A 17,317-nucleotide genomic window follows, 5' to 3' on the forward strand; every position below is an offset into this window, starting at 1 on the left:
TTGTGTTTGGCACTTTTATTAAATAAGTGCACATGTACAGACCTATGAAAACAATAAGAATAATTTAAAACAAAGAAATGCAAAAATGTAAACTATCAAATTTATTAGATAAAAATTCATAGTTATACAGGAACACAGCGTTGCTCATGCATCGTCCAGCATAAACTAAAGTTCAAGAATTACCTGCGTATCGCAGTAAACATACATCAAAAATACCCTTTTGAGAGATTTATTCCAAGTCCTGATCATAATACTGTCATACGTCCTTTCTTCGCGTGACACCTAGTGTTTTGACCTATAAATATTTTATGCTTATTATCTTTTCAAGGATTTTTTTTTTTTTTTGTCATTACAGGTCAACATTAAACAGGGCATACTCAAAAGGTTAACAGAATAGACCTGCACTTTTTAGTTTGGTCAGTTTCTATATATTCCTATATTTAATGATTAATTTTAAGACTGTGCAAACTCCGAATACCTCTTAATTAAGCACTTAGTTAGTTTATTAGGAATGTTCAGGCAACCGATGCCAAACACTAAGGCCATGGTCAAGTATTGGTAGATTTCATCAGCTCACGGTAGCTGTCTTTAGTGTATTCCAGGTGAGAGATCTGATCTCACTGCTTCAGCACAGGCAGCTCTCTGGGCTTAAAGAAGGCCTGCGACATCCCCATAGCATAAATATACACCTTGGAGTCCACCGCTATTTTCTCTTTCTGCAGCAGCTCTATAAAAATAACAAGAAGGAACATCAAAGCAAAACAAAATCACACTAAATACATTTTCGAACAAAAGTTCACCCACCGTCAATTTTGTGCTGAAATTCATCCAGAGGTAAAAGGATAACCTCCACAAATTCTAAGAGACGAACAATGCTTTTAGGACAAATAAGCGCAGTTTATTACGTTCATTTTTTGAAAACGGCTACATACCTCCATCGCCTAGACGCGCGCACAGCGGGAACAAAAGAAAAAGAAAGCCGCGCTTAGCATTAATGAAGCACAACACGGGCTAGTACATTATTCTGTATAAAATAGCTGTATAAGTATTCTTCCTGATGCTCCGTCACTCACCCAGCTGCTGAGTGGGGTTTATATTTTCGAGGTCATCTCCGTTGATGTTTACCATCACCATCTGTGTGGTGCAGTTAGACAGGCCCGGGTCTAAACACGTGACTGAAAGACATGGGAACGAGACATTCGAACATTCAAATCTGCATGCATTCTGTCAGAGCGAGCGCGCATTAAAGCAGCTGTACCTGGAGTGACGCCCACCACCTCCCCTTTGTAACCCGTTTCCTCCTTTAGCTCCCTCAAAGCAGCGGCTTCCACGCTCTCGTTGTCATCTATCAGACCTGAAACACTCACGCACAGAGAGCGACCCATAAATACGGTGCGCTGCATCACCGCAACCCGCTTCTTACAGATTTTAGGACGCCGAATCCAAAAAAAATGCATTTTTACATGATTTGTAAGGGGTTTCACACCGTCTATTAATCACCAGACAAACTGGCTCAAAGATATGATTCCCATCTCCCTCCAAACCAGATTAGTATCTTTTATATTCGTCTGATTATCATGTATAGACTAATCTGAAGACATTATCTTATGCCTAATCCTGATTTCGACTTCACCACTCTACTGTAGAATGCGAGTTACAGTATACACTTAAAATGATTATTTTGATCATAAAACTCACTTTTATTTTTTTTTAAGTGCATTTAAATATTATTCTTATACGGTGAAAATGTACTGCACGTGATGAAAGATTTAATCGATTCGTTTTCATAAACATCATAAGCATCATTAAAGGGGTAATATTTCCGCAAATCAGCAGACTGTGTTGTCGTTATATCATCACCGGACCTGCGGGAAACTCCAGCGCGACGCATCCCATGGGTGGTCGAAACTGCTTCACCATTACAACGCAGTCTTTATGCAGAGTCCTCTTCAGAAGGGCTATGATCCCTACGCCTTAAAATGAATCCGAACATATGAGTCATGTATAGCATTAAAGCATACAAATCGATTTAAGTGAGAGACTCTGCGCACCGTCGGCTGCGCTGTTGGCCACTCGGGTTGTTCTCTTCGCCGTTTCCCAAGTTCTGAGGAGACAAAGGTTTCACAAAAAGACGTGCGTACGGAGGATTTTAATGAAATAATCACGAGCAATGCTTTCGGCCGATTGACAGAAAGCCGCACTAAACTAGATCATTCCAATCAGTGGTATCATGTCCACTCAGTCCAGAGGTCAAAGGTCACACATCACTTAAACGCAATCGCAGATCAATACCTGGTGCTTCCAGAGGGATCCACATATGTGGTCTTCTCAAGCTTCACCCATTTTCCACTCGCTATCAGCTAAGAAAACACAATTTGCACAACACATCAGAACTGCACTATTTCGAAGGAACGGTTTACACATAAATGAACCTTCATGTTGCCCCTTTTGCAAATGATTTCATTTTTTCTCTGTCAAAAACAAGCAATGACAAACTGACAGTCTCGGGCATCACTCACCTCGTAGAAAAATGCACTATGCAAATTTTCTGATCGGTTTGGAACAACATGGGCATGAGCAAAGGATGGCGGTATTTGTGAGCTATCGCTTTAAGACAGATTCTTACCTCCTCTTTGATGACATGAGGTTCAGTAGTCTCTTTCTTCGGAGAGCTCATGTTGTGCAGGCGATCAGTGAAGGAAGCTCTGGGACAGCTACAGTAATTCTGCGCGTACCACAGAAATTAAGTTACACGGTACATGATGTTTTCATAACGACCGCAGTCTATTTCAGTCTGTCCAGTTAATGCATAAAAAAATAACGGGAGATCATTCCAAGAACGTACCTGAGAAATCGTTATGTACGTCAAAAAAGTCACAAGTGATCTGTCCAGTTTAGTTAGTTTTCTTCCAATTAGTCACATGTTCCGTATCTGCCTACATGTGTGCCGCTAAAACAGTTCCTCCCCTCGTGCGGCGCATCGGCTTGTCGTTGTACGCGTTATATTGTCCACCTGTCCACTGATATTGAAGGAAAACTAATATAATCTTACCCAAACCTCGCTTGAAGTATTAAAATACAGATTCGTTTAAAAACAAAGCACGGTTTTAAACCGGAACTGTAGTTGTCGGTAGTGTTGTAGTGCCGGAATATTTTTGAGGTCGCGCAGATTATCAGTGTAAGTTTTAGGCAGCATGAAGAAAGAGCAGGTTGTAAACTGTCAGTTTTCTGTTTGGTATCCTCTATTCAAGAAGCACACTATTAAGAGGTAAGAGAGTTATCTGCGCAGTCTGATAATATATAATGGTCGGGAAAGCTCACGAAGTCCACAAAATCGCGCGTTAGTAATGGCATTATAATATGATTACATCACTGTAATATGTACATTTTTCCTTCTATATAAGTTAAACTCAAAGATTTTAGGCCTTGCTGTAGTACATTATACATAAGACAGTATAGTGCGTATATAATTGTGCACTATAAGATTAAAATGTGGGCATTATTTGGTAATCTGTGCTGTTAATATAGCTATGCCATTGCTGTTGTAATTAAGTATGGTTATTTTCTCTTTTACCAGCTTGATTCTACCTATTCCTCAAAATGTAATTGATTATTTATTGGATGACGGGACACTTGTGGTTTCTGGCAGGTGAGGTTTGGACAAATTCTTTCCATTTCTGCCCGGTTATCGAATAAAGATTTGATTGTTCTGTCTATAGTGAGAACAACAACTGGCAAACACAGATCAATAACAGTGACTCAGACGAGGAGGACGTTCAGGTATGTGTGCGGTCGTGTGAAATGCACCGAGATATCTCTAAACAACAGCTATTTTACTGATCTCATGCTTTTTGGTTTCCAGTGGACTGACGATGAAACTACAACAGCCGTTACGGTGAGTCTTATCCCTCTCGGCCAGCCGAAGCACAGCTGATGGCATACACTTGTGCATTTTACTAAATAGTCTGAATCTTCTCCAGGCCCCAGAATTCCCAGAGTTCAACATAAAGGTGCAAGAGGCAATAAACGTTCTGGGCGGGTGCGTCTTCCCAAAACTGAACTGGAGTGCCCCTCGGGTGAGAAGGTTTTACTCGCGATCGCATTTCATGCACGTTAATATAGAATGCTCAAGATGTCCTTTCCTCTCAGGATGCTAACTGGATCGCTTTGAATAGTTCCTTACAATGTCAGAGTCTAAGCGACATCTTCCTCCTCTTCAAAAGTTCAGATTTCGTTACGCACGACCTCACACAGCCGTGAGTATCTCGCTCAAAGTGCCCTTCATGCTTTAGGCGATGGGAACGAAAGAAGGCAGGTTGGTTGAAGTAATAATTGTGTGCCTCCTTTGGCAGGTTCCTCCACTGTAGTGATGATTCTCCAGACCCGACCATAAACTATGAGGTACGCAATCACAATAAAACAGCTAAACATACGTATAAATACTCTTAATATAACCATAATATAATATAATACAATATGATAACAAACAGGTGCTGTTCTTTTGAACTTTCAATTAATATGAGAACACTATGAGAACAATATTATGAAAAAATATTTTCAACATTGACGATAAGATTTTTTTTTTTCTTGAGCGTATCGGAATGATTTCCGCATGATCATGTGACTCTGAATATTGGAGTAATGACTGCTGAAAATTCAGATTTGCTTCACGGGACCGAATTGCATTTTAAAACGTATATATAAATGGGAGATAATTATTTCAAAAATGTAAAAATATTTCACAATTTTTCTGTATTTAAAAAAAAACGCATGAAAAAATCTTACCGACCCTCAAACTTTTGAATATTAGTGTGTATATTGCGTTATGTTATATTATAATGAAATCCATAGAATAAATATCTCCCTAATAAGTAAATGTTATTACGTAACATGATATGTAATCTGGTTTTGTGCAGCTGGTGTTGAGAAAATGGAGCGAGCTTATTCCTGGAGCCGAGTTCCGCTGCTTTGTGAAAGAAAACAAAGTAATCGGTATGAAAATTGTGCATTTGTTAGCCTGATACGAGAATGCACGAACTGCGTTATACCTGCAATGCCATCAAGGTAGAACATTTCAAACTGTTTCTGCATACTGAGACCGAGTCTGTATTTTAGCGATCAGTCAGAGAGATTACACACAACATTACCAGCACGTCGCCAAACAAGAAGCCAGCATCTCCTCCTCTATACTGGAATTCTTCGGAGATCACGTTCAGTACCAGTTCCCAGACGAAGACTGTAAGCGTAACAGTGTGAAGAAATGATTTTTTTTTTTGTTTTTAATGACGCGTGTGCCATTAACCGTGTTCTTTCTTTATTTGTTAGTTGTCCTGGACGTTTACGTAGACAGCTCGGTAAGTTTTTCACTCAAAAGAAGTGTTCAGGGTTTATTGCAATTTTTAGAATCTTATTTAAATAAAGCAAAATGCTTATTAAAAAAAAAAAAAAAAAATAAATAATATATATATATATATATATATATATATATATATATATATATATATATATATATAAAATGTTTTTCTGAAGGGACGTGTGTGGCTGATTGACTTCAACCCGTTCGGCGAAGTCACAGACTCTTTGCTGTTCACTTGGGAGGAGCTAACGTCTGGCAAAAATCTCACAGCCGGTCAAACGCAAGAAGACACAACACAGCAGGTAGTTCTCACTTGAAAATGATGCATTGCACTCCCCGTATTTTAACAGACGGATGCGTTGCGTGTTGTTAACGTCTCGCATTTTGTCGTCTTTAGGACGGACCTGCGTTCCGGTACACCACCAGTGAGGTCACGGTGCAGCCCAGCCCCTGTCTGTCCTACAGGATCCCACGAGACTTCCTGGACCTGACCACGGGGGAAGACGCCTATAAGCTCATCGATTTTCTTAAGCTGGTGAGTGAGATGGGGACGAGAACAACACAGACTCAACAGCTCTGTAGGAAAAGCACTTGTCGGTCCTGTTTTAAAATGTCAGCTATGAATATTTACACACAAACAGCGGCTCTGCATTCAATAACCCGGGTGAGTCAGTTAAAGGAATAGTTCGTCCAAAAATGAAAATGCTAAAAATGCCACTGAATTAAATATAAAGTATATATCAGGCGATTTTCACTCAATGATGTAATGCTGCATTTCTCTAAATCTGTTATTATTTGTTTATTATACCATTCCATATATTCAAATATTCCAAATTAAAACAAAAAATTTTTTTATCGTGATTTTATACTTCCGTTTCTTTCTGTTTCTCTCTCTGTGATCGCAGAAGAAGGGTCAGCAGGAAGAGGAGGAGTCTGATGAAGAAGGGGAGGAACCGTAGTAGTTCGCTTCCATTCCTCCTTGAATAGACCTTGCCTGTATTTTTCAAGCGCATCGGAAGATCTAGATCGGATGCTGTCGTAGAAACATTGATTCATCGCTGTATATGACGGGATGCGTGCCGACCAATAAAGCCCCTGTCAAATGTTCAGATGATATATAAGCTTTTGCGTTGCCGGAGTAGTGATCAAACACGGAAAAATGCAACATATTTAAAACGGTTATGAAGTAATAAAATGTTAATAATAATAAAAATGTTTTTGTGTAAATTCTGTTCAAATTTGGTGTCCACAAGACTAAACGGAATTAGTTTTGAGCCGATTTTTAGCATCCACACGGGGGCGCCAAATACTAAATAACTTTGTGGACGGGAATAATTTGTAACTGGAATATATTGAAACTTTCTCTTAAATTTTACTGTACTTCCTAGGCCTTCAAAACGAATGAAATTTAACAATTTGTATAGGGCATACACTGCACTATTCTTATTCATCTCTTTTGCTCAGCTTTGAAATACTTGTGCAATTGCGACCTGCATATATATATATATTTTTTAAAATCCTTATCTAGTAATCAATTCATTAAAAATATATATGGAAATTAATTGGCCAAAAAACTGAAGAACCATAATTATGCTCTTGATTTAAATGCACAATATTTGTTAACTCTTTACAATACGGTTCTGTTTCTGGACGTTATTTGATACAATAGCTAGCTCTTTATTAATGTTCAATCACACATATTACATTTTTCAATTCTTCGAGTTCTATAAATTATAACTAACGTGAGTTTTATCTAGTGGACTCGAGGAATATCTTCTCGGGGGACGAAAATAAGCAGTGGGGGTCAGTGGTGCCCGACTGTCAGATTAAACTGCTTGGATTTGCTGACTCAAGAGCTGGCGAAGAGAGAAAGAGGACAGGAGACACGCGGGATGCGAAGGGAGGGACAGATTTTCCAGAGCTGAGAAACTGCAGTGGTTTGCAGCTGGAATACTCATGAGCGGTAGACTACAGCAGAGCTGACGGATGGCACGCACACACACACACACACACACACACACACACACACACACACACACACACTCATTTCGTCCTCGATGCTGACTGTATTGATAAATGTGAATGGCCTGCAGCCAATCTGACATCCACATCAGGCACGTGTCAGGTCCTACTACTAAAACCTGCTCTCAGACACGCTTTTTGAGCCTCAGATGCTGCTGATATAATTTGTTGCAATAGCAATACATTCATTTTAACATTGATAAACACACACGGGTTTAGAGCTGCGAAGCTGGTTTGCGTACCACCGGACGTAGCCAAGTGTTGTTTTACTTAGATTTAGTTTGAACTATTTTAACTGACTGTTTCTTTAAAACGCAGCCGCTATAAACAATGATTGATACCTTCGCGTTCCGTAACGCGCATGTATCGAAACGGCCACTATTTCATTTCCTACAGGGCGTCCTGAGAGTTTAGACTTTATTAAAATAATTGATCTGAACAGATGCATGTCTTTTTCATTTGGACCTGAGCATGCTTTTGGTGCAATGCGAACAATCCACACAGCCACACGTCTCTCCTCCTCCTCTCCTCTACTCTTTCATATGGCAAGCCACTTTAACATTTATTCGCTGTTCCTAGAACATATTTTTAAGTACTTCGTACTATTACCTAGTATTTATTTCAGTAGTGACTCAGCAGTCAATTTAATTTATTCCTCTTTTCACAATACAAGGAGTCACTGGAGACAGCTGTCATCGTTTTTTTCATTCTAAACCCGTAAACCTTTCGTTCATCTTCAGATCACAAATTAACATACTTTTGAGGAGCTTTCTGATCCTCCCTAGAGAGCAATGCAGACTCAGAAACATAGTAACGACACTGGTGGTACAACCTTAAGTTTAGAAAGCTACAAGAACACTTTTTGTGCACAAAAAAGAGACTTAATTCAGCAACTGTTCTCCTCCAAATCACATCTTCTGCTATTATTGAGGTTACTTTTTCACGTAAACAACAGAGGAAAGCAATGTGTCATAGTACTCTCTATAATGGCAGTGTACTTGATTTGGAGAAGAGTAGTTGAATAAAGTCAGTTTTTGTTTTCTTTGTGCATAGAAAGTATTCTCACAGCTGCGGTTGAATCACCGATGTCAGACTATTTTATCAATGTCCGCGCAACGTTTCTGAACTTGGATATATTTCAGTTGCATTGCTGTCTATGCAGGGTCAGAGTCCTCTCTGATTTCATCGAAAATATCTTCATTTGTGTCTCAAAGTCGAACAAAGTTCTTACGACATGCGGATGAGTAATTTTTATTTATGGTAAACTATCCCTTTAAGGAAATCAGTACTAGTATAACCGGGTTAGGTAAAAGTAGCAATTGGAATACTGTTTGAGATGTATTTCCGGTAACAAGTAAATACTCACTTATCACAACTGGGAAAGTGAATTATATTACATTTATTCATTAAAAACACTAAGATAAGGTAAAAAAAAAAAAAAAAAAAAAAAAAAAACAGACGCGCTTTAGCTGAATGTTAAAACAGCTTGCCATAACTCTCATGCATTTGCTCTTTGTCAGGTCGCGCGGTAAGGAGCGGAGCATCTTCCTCCTCCTCCTCATTCACTCGCTCTCTCTCCTCATTGCCATAACAACGGATGCAGCGCATCAGTCCGCGCGGGATCAACGCTCAGCAGCCGCGCGGGGCGGAATAAACCCGCACCGGTGCCGTTAAGACTCCGCAAAGGTGACACACGCACGCACGCACGCACGCGCGCGCCTGCCTCTCCGAACTATTTACGTCAAACCGTTTAAGCTGCTTGAGCGAGACGAGCGCACGCGGGAGATCCTCACACCGGGGCTGTTCGGTAACGGCGCAACCGGGAGAAGGCGAGGGAAGAAAGACAAGCGGAGAGCAGGAAGTGCAGCGTGGGAAAGCGGGGAAAATCTCCGGGGATCTCCAGCGCTCACTTCTCCATCTACGGTCCTCCCCGTCTTTTTTTTTCTTTTTTTCTCCGCCATGGCTCGGGAGAACGGAGAGGTCGGCGGGGATTGCTCGTGGAAGAAGCAGGTCGACGATATCAAGGAGATGTTTGAATTCAAGGAGGTGCTCGGGACGTGAGTAACTTTTGTTTTGTCTTTGACACGCGGCTGCATCTGACGAGAATCGCCTCTAGTTTCTGCGGTTGACTACCTCTAACTGAAATAACCTTCTTAAACCAGCTTCAGTGGATGCGCTGGTCTGGTCTGGTCCGGTCTGCTGGTTTTACGGAGGTTTTGGGGCCTCATTGGCCGATTTGCTTCAGTTGAACGCCAGCTCGGCCAATTAAAAACCACTTAAAACCACGTTTACTAAAGGCTATTAGTTTGAGCAGACACTTGTATAAAACCAAACCCAGTCTAGTTCGTGATTGCTTCCGGACAGAGTCAGTGTATTTCTGTCTCATCCTGTTTGTTTGTTTGCTTTGATGGCATTGTTGGGTAATAACAGTACAATGGCAGCCTTTTAAAGCGCATAAACGTAAATGAACACTTTTGGAGTCGAATTATTAATAAGGAAAACTGATTTGCAACCCGTACGTTAGAGTAGCCCATGAATAAAAAAAAGTTAAACTGAAACAAAGATGATGCGCCGTGATAATTATAAACATTTCACGGCGTTAAATTTAATGCTGTAAACCCAAACAGATGGCTTGCTCTTGTATAGCTGGCAAATATAGAACTAGTAAATAATCAGTTATGAACGATAGCTAAAACCCCGCTTAAAATGGTCCAATATGATCACTGGCGGACCGTCTTGGACCGACAACAAATGCCAGTTTAAGCTGGTCAGACTGGTTTTGAGCCAACCAGCCACCTTCAACTGGATTTTCCAACCGGCCTCTTTGCCAAGCATGAATGTTTTGTTGTATCTACACAAGAGGAGCAATAACGTCCTGATGGTGGTTTCATTATTATTCAGCACTCGTCTGAAAGCAGCGGGTCAGAATCCCTGAAGGTGATTTGGGTGGAGTTATTTCGTGCTCGGGTTCCTGTGTAACGCAAGGCCGCTTGTTGCAGTCTGCAGCCACATGCATCTCCATGCTTTCGTTCGCCACACGAACGCTTGGTTCTCAGCTTGTTGGTTTCTTACACGCCTTCTGAACCTGTACGGTGCACCGATGCAATGTTTTTATCGTGCATCCTCACAGGCCTGCGCTGCGTTTCTACGTGCCGCGGTGGGTCGCTTTGACTGCAGTAATTTAATCTTTGTGTGCTAACCAGGGGAGAGTCGGATTAACCAGGTCGGATTATTGCACTGGAGGAAGACAGGCCTTGAATAGATTGTGTCCAAATTTTCGTAATGCGCGTCTGAGAGGTTTACTTATAACGATCACGGGCGTACTTCACACGCAGGGCCTAAAACTGACATTGTGCTAGACGTTTACATTTAAGCATTTAGTAGATGCTTATAAATGACGACAATGGAAGCAATCGATCCAACGAAAGAAGTCCGGGTTAGACTGTCTTGAAAAATGTGCATTATTACATTAATAACATGCAGGACAAACTGCACCTTTTATATTTTCAATGTTTTCATGCATCATTCAATTTATTCACATTTTGGAAAACTAAACAAATCTGTGTAGAAGTATCATTTTACAACTATTGAACTGTAAAGGTGTTCGGTTTCTTGCACAGGCCGATCATTTTGCTTCACAAGCCCTCAGTATGTCATCGGGGGCCACGAGTGTTCATTTTTCCTCAGTATATAAATACATGTGAACACAAACCTGATCTCTAGAACTGCTCTGAGAGTCATTTCATGAGCATTTTACATTGTAGTCGATTTACATTTTACGTAAAAGTCTTCATAAATCATCGTAAATGTATTTACAGCAACCCGTCAAAATAAAAGTATGGTTTAACTTGAAGAAACCTTGACAGAAATATTACTTAAAGGAATAGTTGACCAAAAAAAAAAAAAAAAAAAAAAAAATAATAAATAATATATATATATATATATATATATATATATATATATATATATATATATATATATATATATATATATATAAATAATACTTTCTTATTTCAGACAAACGCATTTGGAGTTTAAAAAAAAATTTATCCAGGCTTTTCCAAGCTTGCGATCATTTTTTATAAGCTCCATAAATCCGTGAAAAATTTACACACAACTACATATTCCTTTAAAGAAAATATTTTTTTTTAATAAATGATACACATTCTTTAAATACAATTGTCTATAAAATTATTTAACTGGAGTTGTTTGCAAATATTAACTACAAGGCTGGTGAAATTAGGCCTAGTTTGCATATCCGCATTTGTTAAATAAGGTAAAGGTGTAGAGTCAAACACAAGCTATTTCCTGGAAAAAGAGTTAAATGTCATTTTGATTGTTAAAGATGTGTTTTAAGGGATACAATTAGTGACCGCAGGGGGGGCTTTAATATAATTGCAGTGGCGGGAGCAAGGTGTCACAAGATCACACTGATGTAAATAAACTCTGAGCATGATCGTTCAGCTGGAGGAGTGTTTGGTAAAGGAAGAGCTTTGTGTCTGTGAGGACACATCTATTAAACCTATGATTAGGTGGATCTGGGCTCGATGTGAAGACGCTGGCGTCATAGCAACCCAAGAGACAGGAGTCATGGCAACTCCGGCTGGCCCGTTCAAGCACACCATTAAGAGGGTCTCACCGATCTTCATTTTCCCCATTATAAAAAAAAAACGCTGTTGGCATGGCGTGGTCCTTTCCTCCCACGCTCATGGCACACGCAGATTTTATTTATCCACCCACAGACATCCAACTGGCCATTATAAACCAGTACGCAGCATGCCTGGTCTTTACTGCATTCACAGCTTAGTGCTATTATTTCCTTCGGAAATATTGATTATTGACTCGGGTTTAAAATGGCGAGGAAAAGCCGCGACGTACTTATAAGCCTGTTCGTTCGCTCTATCCAGAAGAACGACAGCTGTGTTGGCGTTTCCGGCAGAGCGGAGGGTATTTCTGCCCATATTCTTGACGGATGTGTCAAATTCAACAGTTGGGCTCTGCAGGGGCAGCTTTCTAAAACCGTGTGTTTTCAGAGACGAAACTGTTTCCTGGGCTATTTCACATCCTCTCCCCGGCATCTCACACTTGGAGTCACATGAATCATTCAGTTCCAGCTTGTTTGGCCCTGAATGACCACACAGGACTGACCTCACTGGCTTTTCTAGCTTTTGCGCTCCGTGTTTGTGCACGCTACTCGCTAGATCATTTTCTCATCTCTCAGATTCTACTTGTAGACCTTGCGTAACCCCTTCACCAAAAAACAAAAAAAAACACAAAGACACACTAACTGTTGAACTGGAGGACGGCTCGTGCTTTGTTCAGTAAGTGTTGTGTTAAAAGAAGGCGATTTTTGAACGCGATGCTACTGGTCTAATTGGATTCAGTGATCTATGCTAAGCTATGCTAAAAGTGGAGATCGGCTGAATACATTCAAAAACAGAAACTCGACTTATTAACTCTGGGAGAGTTGGAGAATGATCCTGTTTACAAAACAAGTGAAGTGTTCCTTTAAATTTGTTTTATACATTATACACATTTTGTGATGGCAAAGTCAAATTAATACCAAATAGTTTTAATATTTCAATATTATAAAATTTTTATATAGATTTGATATTATTTAACTTAATATAATATATATATTTTTTTATTTTAATATGTAAGAGTTTTAATATATCAACTTAATATATAAAATAATTTAAAATATTTATAAAATACATTTCAGAACTAACAGATGTATAACATAAATGTAGAAAGTTAGTCAGTAAGTTTGAAAATTTAGATTTGCATTTTAAAATATATTTTAAATTGCAATTCTTAACTGAACAGTAAGAATTACAAATTAAATCGTAATCGAATTTCAACATTTGACAAAGTTTGGTATGGAAACCCTCTTTGTGAATTTCTAAAATAGATTTGATACTAAATTTTTAATATGAGCTATATGATTTTAAATTGATTTTTGTATATATAGCTAATTTGTTATTAAAATTTAGCTAATAAAATTTGTGCTTGTTTTTGCCACCTTCTATCTATGAGTTATGCAAGTAACGTTTTAGTTTTTATCCTGTGACGTTCTTGTCTGTAACATACTATACTATGCAACCAGTATTATTAATATTGACGCTTGCCTTAACAAGGACCATTAATAATAACATTAACATCATAGCCTCAGTATGAAGAAGTAGACTTGTCCACTCTGCCTAGTAGCTCAGGGACATGAGATTTCAGTGTCGTGTTTCATCTGTGTGTGTGAACACCTCCAATGTTGTTCCCTGAACTGAATTATTCAGTATGTGAAGCACCCAGAGGCCACTGGAGGTCATGTGATCACTCAACAGGTGTGTGTGTGTGTGCTTGTGTGTGTGTGTGTGTGTGTGTGTGTGTGTGTGTGTGTGTGTGTGTGTGTGTGTGTGCGGCAGGTACAGCATGCTGCTGTTAGAAAACTCTCAAAGCCGCAACCTAAAACACACACGTCCTGCACCAGGTGAGGTGACTCGAGAGGAGAGAAAGGAAAGGCAGGGCAGAGATAAAAAAAAAGAGAGAGAGAGGAAACATTGAGGCCATGAAGCCCTTAATTGCCTGCTCCATTTTCAGGCCTGTGCTCCTGGCTTTGTCCTCTATTTAAGAATGTCTATCTCTCTCTCTCTCTTTCTCTCTCCCTCTGTTTCTCCATCCCTCCTCACTGTATTCTATTAAAGTGACTTTGCAGGGCAAGCTAGAGTTCAAAATGAGATTCTATTATAAAATCTTTGTCACAGATACTCGTTGGGCTGGGCTGCGGAAGAGGAAAGCTTAAAGGTGCGCTAAATTGTATTTAATAAACAAAAACTTGTTAGCTATCATGTTAGCTAATGAAAAAGTCACGGTTGTTGTTATATAGCATTTGTTTTTAACATACAGCAAGCGCTTTTTCCGACATCAGATTTTTTGTTGGTCCCTGCTAGTTTTTTAACACAGCTGTTTCATTCAAGTCATGGGCCAAATAAAATAAATATTTTCTTTGGTGAGTAAATACATGTATAATGCCTGGTTTTAATCGCATATTTAGAATATTTAAAATCATAAGCTGCTTTTTTGTAGTTAAATAATGCAAAATTCTGTTAATGAATATACATTTTGTTCACCTCAAATACGTTTAGTTTGTTTTCTCACTCATGTAAACACCCTTAATCTCTTTGCGAGACAGATTAAACTCTTAAAGCTAATTTGATTGGGGTCTTATGCTCGAAGGCTGCGTTTATTCGAAAAATATAACAAAGCAGTCTTTTGGAAAAGCTGAACTTGTTCCGGTCGTCAGCGGCAAAGGATTCTTCAGAAAGCATTTTAACATTTCCCCAATATTTTGTGAGGAAAGTGTTTAAGCAAAAACCTAATAATTTCCTTAAAAAAAGCTTGTCGCATTATCTATACTGGATTAAAAAAATGCAGAGAAAAAAAGGCTAGGAGAGCGTGTGTCTTCATGCCTGTGAAAGTGCTCCCAACTGCTGTTCAGTGATGTGGTAAGCCTGAGATCCTGAGTCAGCTGTCCGGGTGTAATCTTTAGCTTCAACGCGATCTCTTTAAAAAAAAGGGAAAGTTAGACTGACAGAAAGTATCCCACGTTGCTTAAAGGTGAAGTGTGCAGTTTTTTGCTGTATAACACTTCAAGCTGTTCAGAAAAGTGTGCTGTTGATTCGGGGTCTGAAGAGGTTGACAGCTTTGCAAGAACTCTCTTTAAAAGTTCCTTGTCTCATAAACGGGCCCCTGTTTTAGAGAACTAAAACATGCACAGCTTTGCAAGTTTCCTCCGAGTGACCGCTCTAACAGATCCCTCGTGTGTGCTGTTCACACAACCACTTGCTTTGTGCCATTAGCTCGAGTATCCGTCACGTATTTACAGAGAAACTACACGACTGACTCTTGTAAGATCTTCGTGAAAGCCATCTCGTCCAATACATGTTGACAGGCCGGATTGCAGGAAGTTTCACAGTAACTCTAAGTTGTTTGGCTTTGAGGTCATCGGTGCCGCATTAATCTGCACTGATCAAAGCAAACGGGATTCACGGTGGAGGAAACCCGTCTGGAGATTATCCGCTCCCTTCCTTCTCTCCTTAAGCTCTGCTGTCTTTGGCTCACTCACTCGATCTTCTGTTCATCCGAGTGTATGGTCTGGTTCCTGCCATCGCTTTCAGCCAAGGGGACGACCGTCTGTACTCGTGTCATCAATGTTTATCAGCAAAGCTTGTTCACTTAACAAGAGCGGGCAGATTCTGAATGAGATTATGCCCAAATCCCATCTGCTGCTGACAACACGGGCACAACAACACGCCACCCACAAACAGTCTTATGTGCTTTTATACACTTCAACTTGTCTTTTTTGCATTCGATGTATTTTAGTTGCGTTATCATGTACAAAACCCAAGAGATGCAATTTGATAGCGTACAAAAAGTACGCCACGCAGCTACATGACAACAATTTATAATAAGGTTCATTAGCTAGCTATATTAGTTAACATAAGCTAAGATCGATACTTCTTCAGCATTTATTCATCTTATTTAGTTTTAATTTCAGCATTAGTAAAAGCACAAGTTGTGCTTGTTAACATTATTAATGCACATAAGTGAATGCACATAAAACACGAACTAGTTACTAATTCATATTTTGAATAGCTAACATTAACAAAGACTAAATAAACGTGTTGATAAATGGGATGATCATTGTTTGTTCATGTTATGTTCAAGGTTAACAAACGACACCCTGAGTGTTATCATATAACCATATAAGTGTTGTTATATATGTGTGTGTGTGTGTGTGTGTGTGTGTGTGTGTGTTGAACACAAAAAAATATATTTTGAAGAGTGTTGGAAACCAAACAGTTTGTGGTTCTCTCTTAACATTTAAGATCACCTTTGGCAGCTAAACTACGGACTATATCAGACATTTAGGATTACTTAGTACCTTGAGTGACCTTTACGTAACACCCCCGTACTCATTTTTGGGACATCCCCCTCTGAAATTTCCTGCCCACAATGAATACAGAACCTGCCCACGCAGACAGCGCTTCACACCACTCATTTCAAGTAGGATTAGATTCACTGACACACCTTTCAAGTCCATTAGGCAGGGAAGCATTTCCCCGGCAATGTTTTTATTGACATTTTGCAGCCCCTTTAAACATATGTGAGTCATTAATTATGCCCTGCTTGTTGTGTAGCAGGTATAATATGCCTGTGATTAGTGGGTTCGTATTACAACTCAGCAAGGGTTTCACTTGATGCCTTCACGAAGACCTGTATTTCAGTATGGCTCACTATTGGTGGATTGAATGTGTACCGTGTGGCCTCTGGTGGAAAAGCTTGTCTCTAAAAATTGAGAAGTACTGCCGTCCATTGATTCATGCTACCTCAAATATGGTCTTCTACAGGGACAAATTAGAGTATTTAAGAGAATAAAGCTGCACTGGCATGCAAAATGAAAGTCACAATATTGCACCATCATTAACCAAAAATAAAGCTAAATTGATTTCATCCTTGAGACTGTCCTGACTGACTGTCAGACCACATCATGGACAGGTGAAATAGACATGATTAGCAGCAATGTAGCAGCAGATTTCTTATTCATATACTGTTAGTAAGGTTCATCATTATGCAAAGTAGGAATTGCCATTGCCTAAGTTTGTGGACTGTAGTATAATGCTCTTAATGTTTCTGCGGTTAATTTTTTTTATATGCAAAAAATGAAATACTGCATCCGACGATGCATTGCGTTCGACTTGACTTTCCATTTCATTTTCCACCATTTTTTTTAAATGGCATTGTTACGTAAAATTCTAATCAATCAATCAATCATTTTTATTTATATAGCGCTTTTAACAACACAGGCTGCATCAAAGCACTAATAACTGAACTATATTCAAATGCGCAACAAAAACACTCAACACTCAAAACACTCTTTCACAT

The 17,317-nt window shown here is 39.3% G+C and overlaps 3 protein-coding genes across 4 annotated transcripts in view; 2 read left to right on the forward strand and 1 right to left on the reverse strand.

Annotated features, from left to right (window-relative positions):
• Positions 1 to 78: 78 nt before the first annotated feature.
• On the reverse strand, positions 79 to 2,989 carry nudt5 (nudix (nucleoside diphosphate linked moiety X)-type motif 5). 2 transcript variants are annotated; one of them, XM_043237077.1, is made up of 10 exons: positions 2,846 to 2,989; positions 2,627 to 2,725; positions 2,293 to 2,360; positions 2,052 to 2,104; positions 1,866 to 1,973; positions 1,259 to 1,354; positions 1,074 to 1,175; positions 933 to 941; positions 805 to 858; positions 79 to 716 (listed from the first exon to the last, which is right to left on the reverse strand). In XM_043237077.1, the coding sequence occupies exons 2-10, from the start codon at positions 2,675 to 2,677 to the stop codon at positions 649 to 651; spliced, it is 609 nt and encodes a 202-aa protein (XP_043093012.1). In that variant the 5' UTR covers positions 2,678 to 2,725; positions 2,846 to 2,989; the 3' UTR covers positions 79 to 648. The 2 variants fall into 2 exon arrangements, with proteins under 2 accessions (XP_043093012.1, XP_043093011.1); XM_043237076.1 differs by having other exon boundaries at positions 79 to 727; positions 2,846 to 2,987.
• A 54-nt stretch (positions 2,990 to 3,043) lies between these two features.
• On the forward strand, positions 3,044 to 6,569 carry cdc123 (cell division cycle 123 homolog (S. cerevisiae)). Its single transcript, XM_043237075.1, has 13 exons — positions 3,044 to 3,268; positions 3,578 to 3,649; positions 3,720 to 3,780; positions 3,863 to 3,895; positions 3,981 to 4,076; positions 4,150 to 4,256; positions 4,353 to 4,401; positions 4,917 to 4,992; positions 5,116 to 5,238; positions 5,326 to 5,354; positions 5,530 to 5,658; positions 5,754 to 5,891; positions 6,262 to 6,569. The coding sequence occupies exons 1-13, from the start codon at positions 3,195 to 3,197 to the stop codon at positions 6,313 to 6,315; spliced, it is 1,041 nt and encodes a 346-aa protein (XP_043093010.1). The 5' UTR covers positions 3,044 to 3,194; the 3' UTR covers positions 6,316 to 6,569.
• Positions 6,570 to 8,895: 2,326 nt separating this feature from the next.
• Positions 8,896 to 17,317, forward strand: part of camk1da (calcium/calmodulin-dependent protein kinase 1Da) — a 50,576-nt gene continuing 42,154 nt past the window's right edge. Inside the window, exon 1 of the mRNA XM_043236798.1 lies at positions 8,896 to 9,435. Within this exon, the coding sequence (XP_043092733.1) occupies positions 9,338 to 9,435 (98 nt within the window). The 5' untranslated portion in view covers positions 8,896 to 9,337. The remainder of the gene's footprint in view (positions 9,436 to 17,317) is intronic.

The sequence above is a fragment of the Puntigrus tetrazona genome, chromosome 4 (genome assembly GCF_018831695.1).
Source record: "Puntigrus tetrazona isolate hp1 chromosome 4, ASM1883169v1, whole genome shotgun sequence".
Classification (NCBI taxonomy): domain Eukaryota; kingdom Metazoa; phylum Chordata; class Actinopteri; order Cypriniformes; family Cyprinidae; genus Puntigrus; species Puntigrus tetrazona.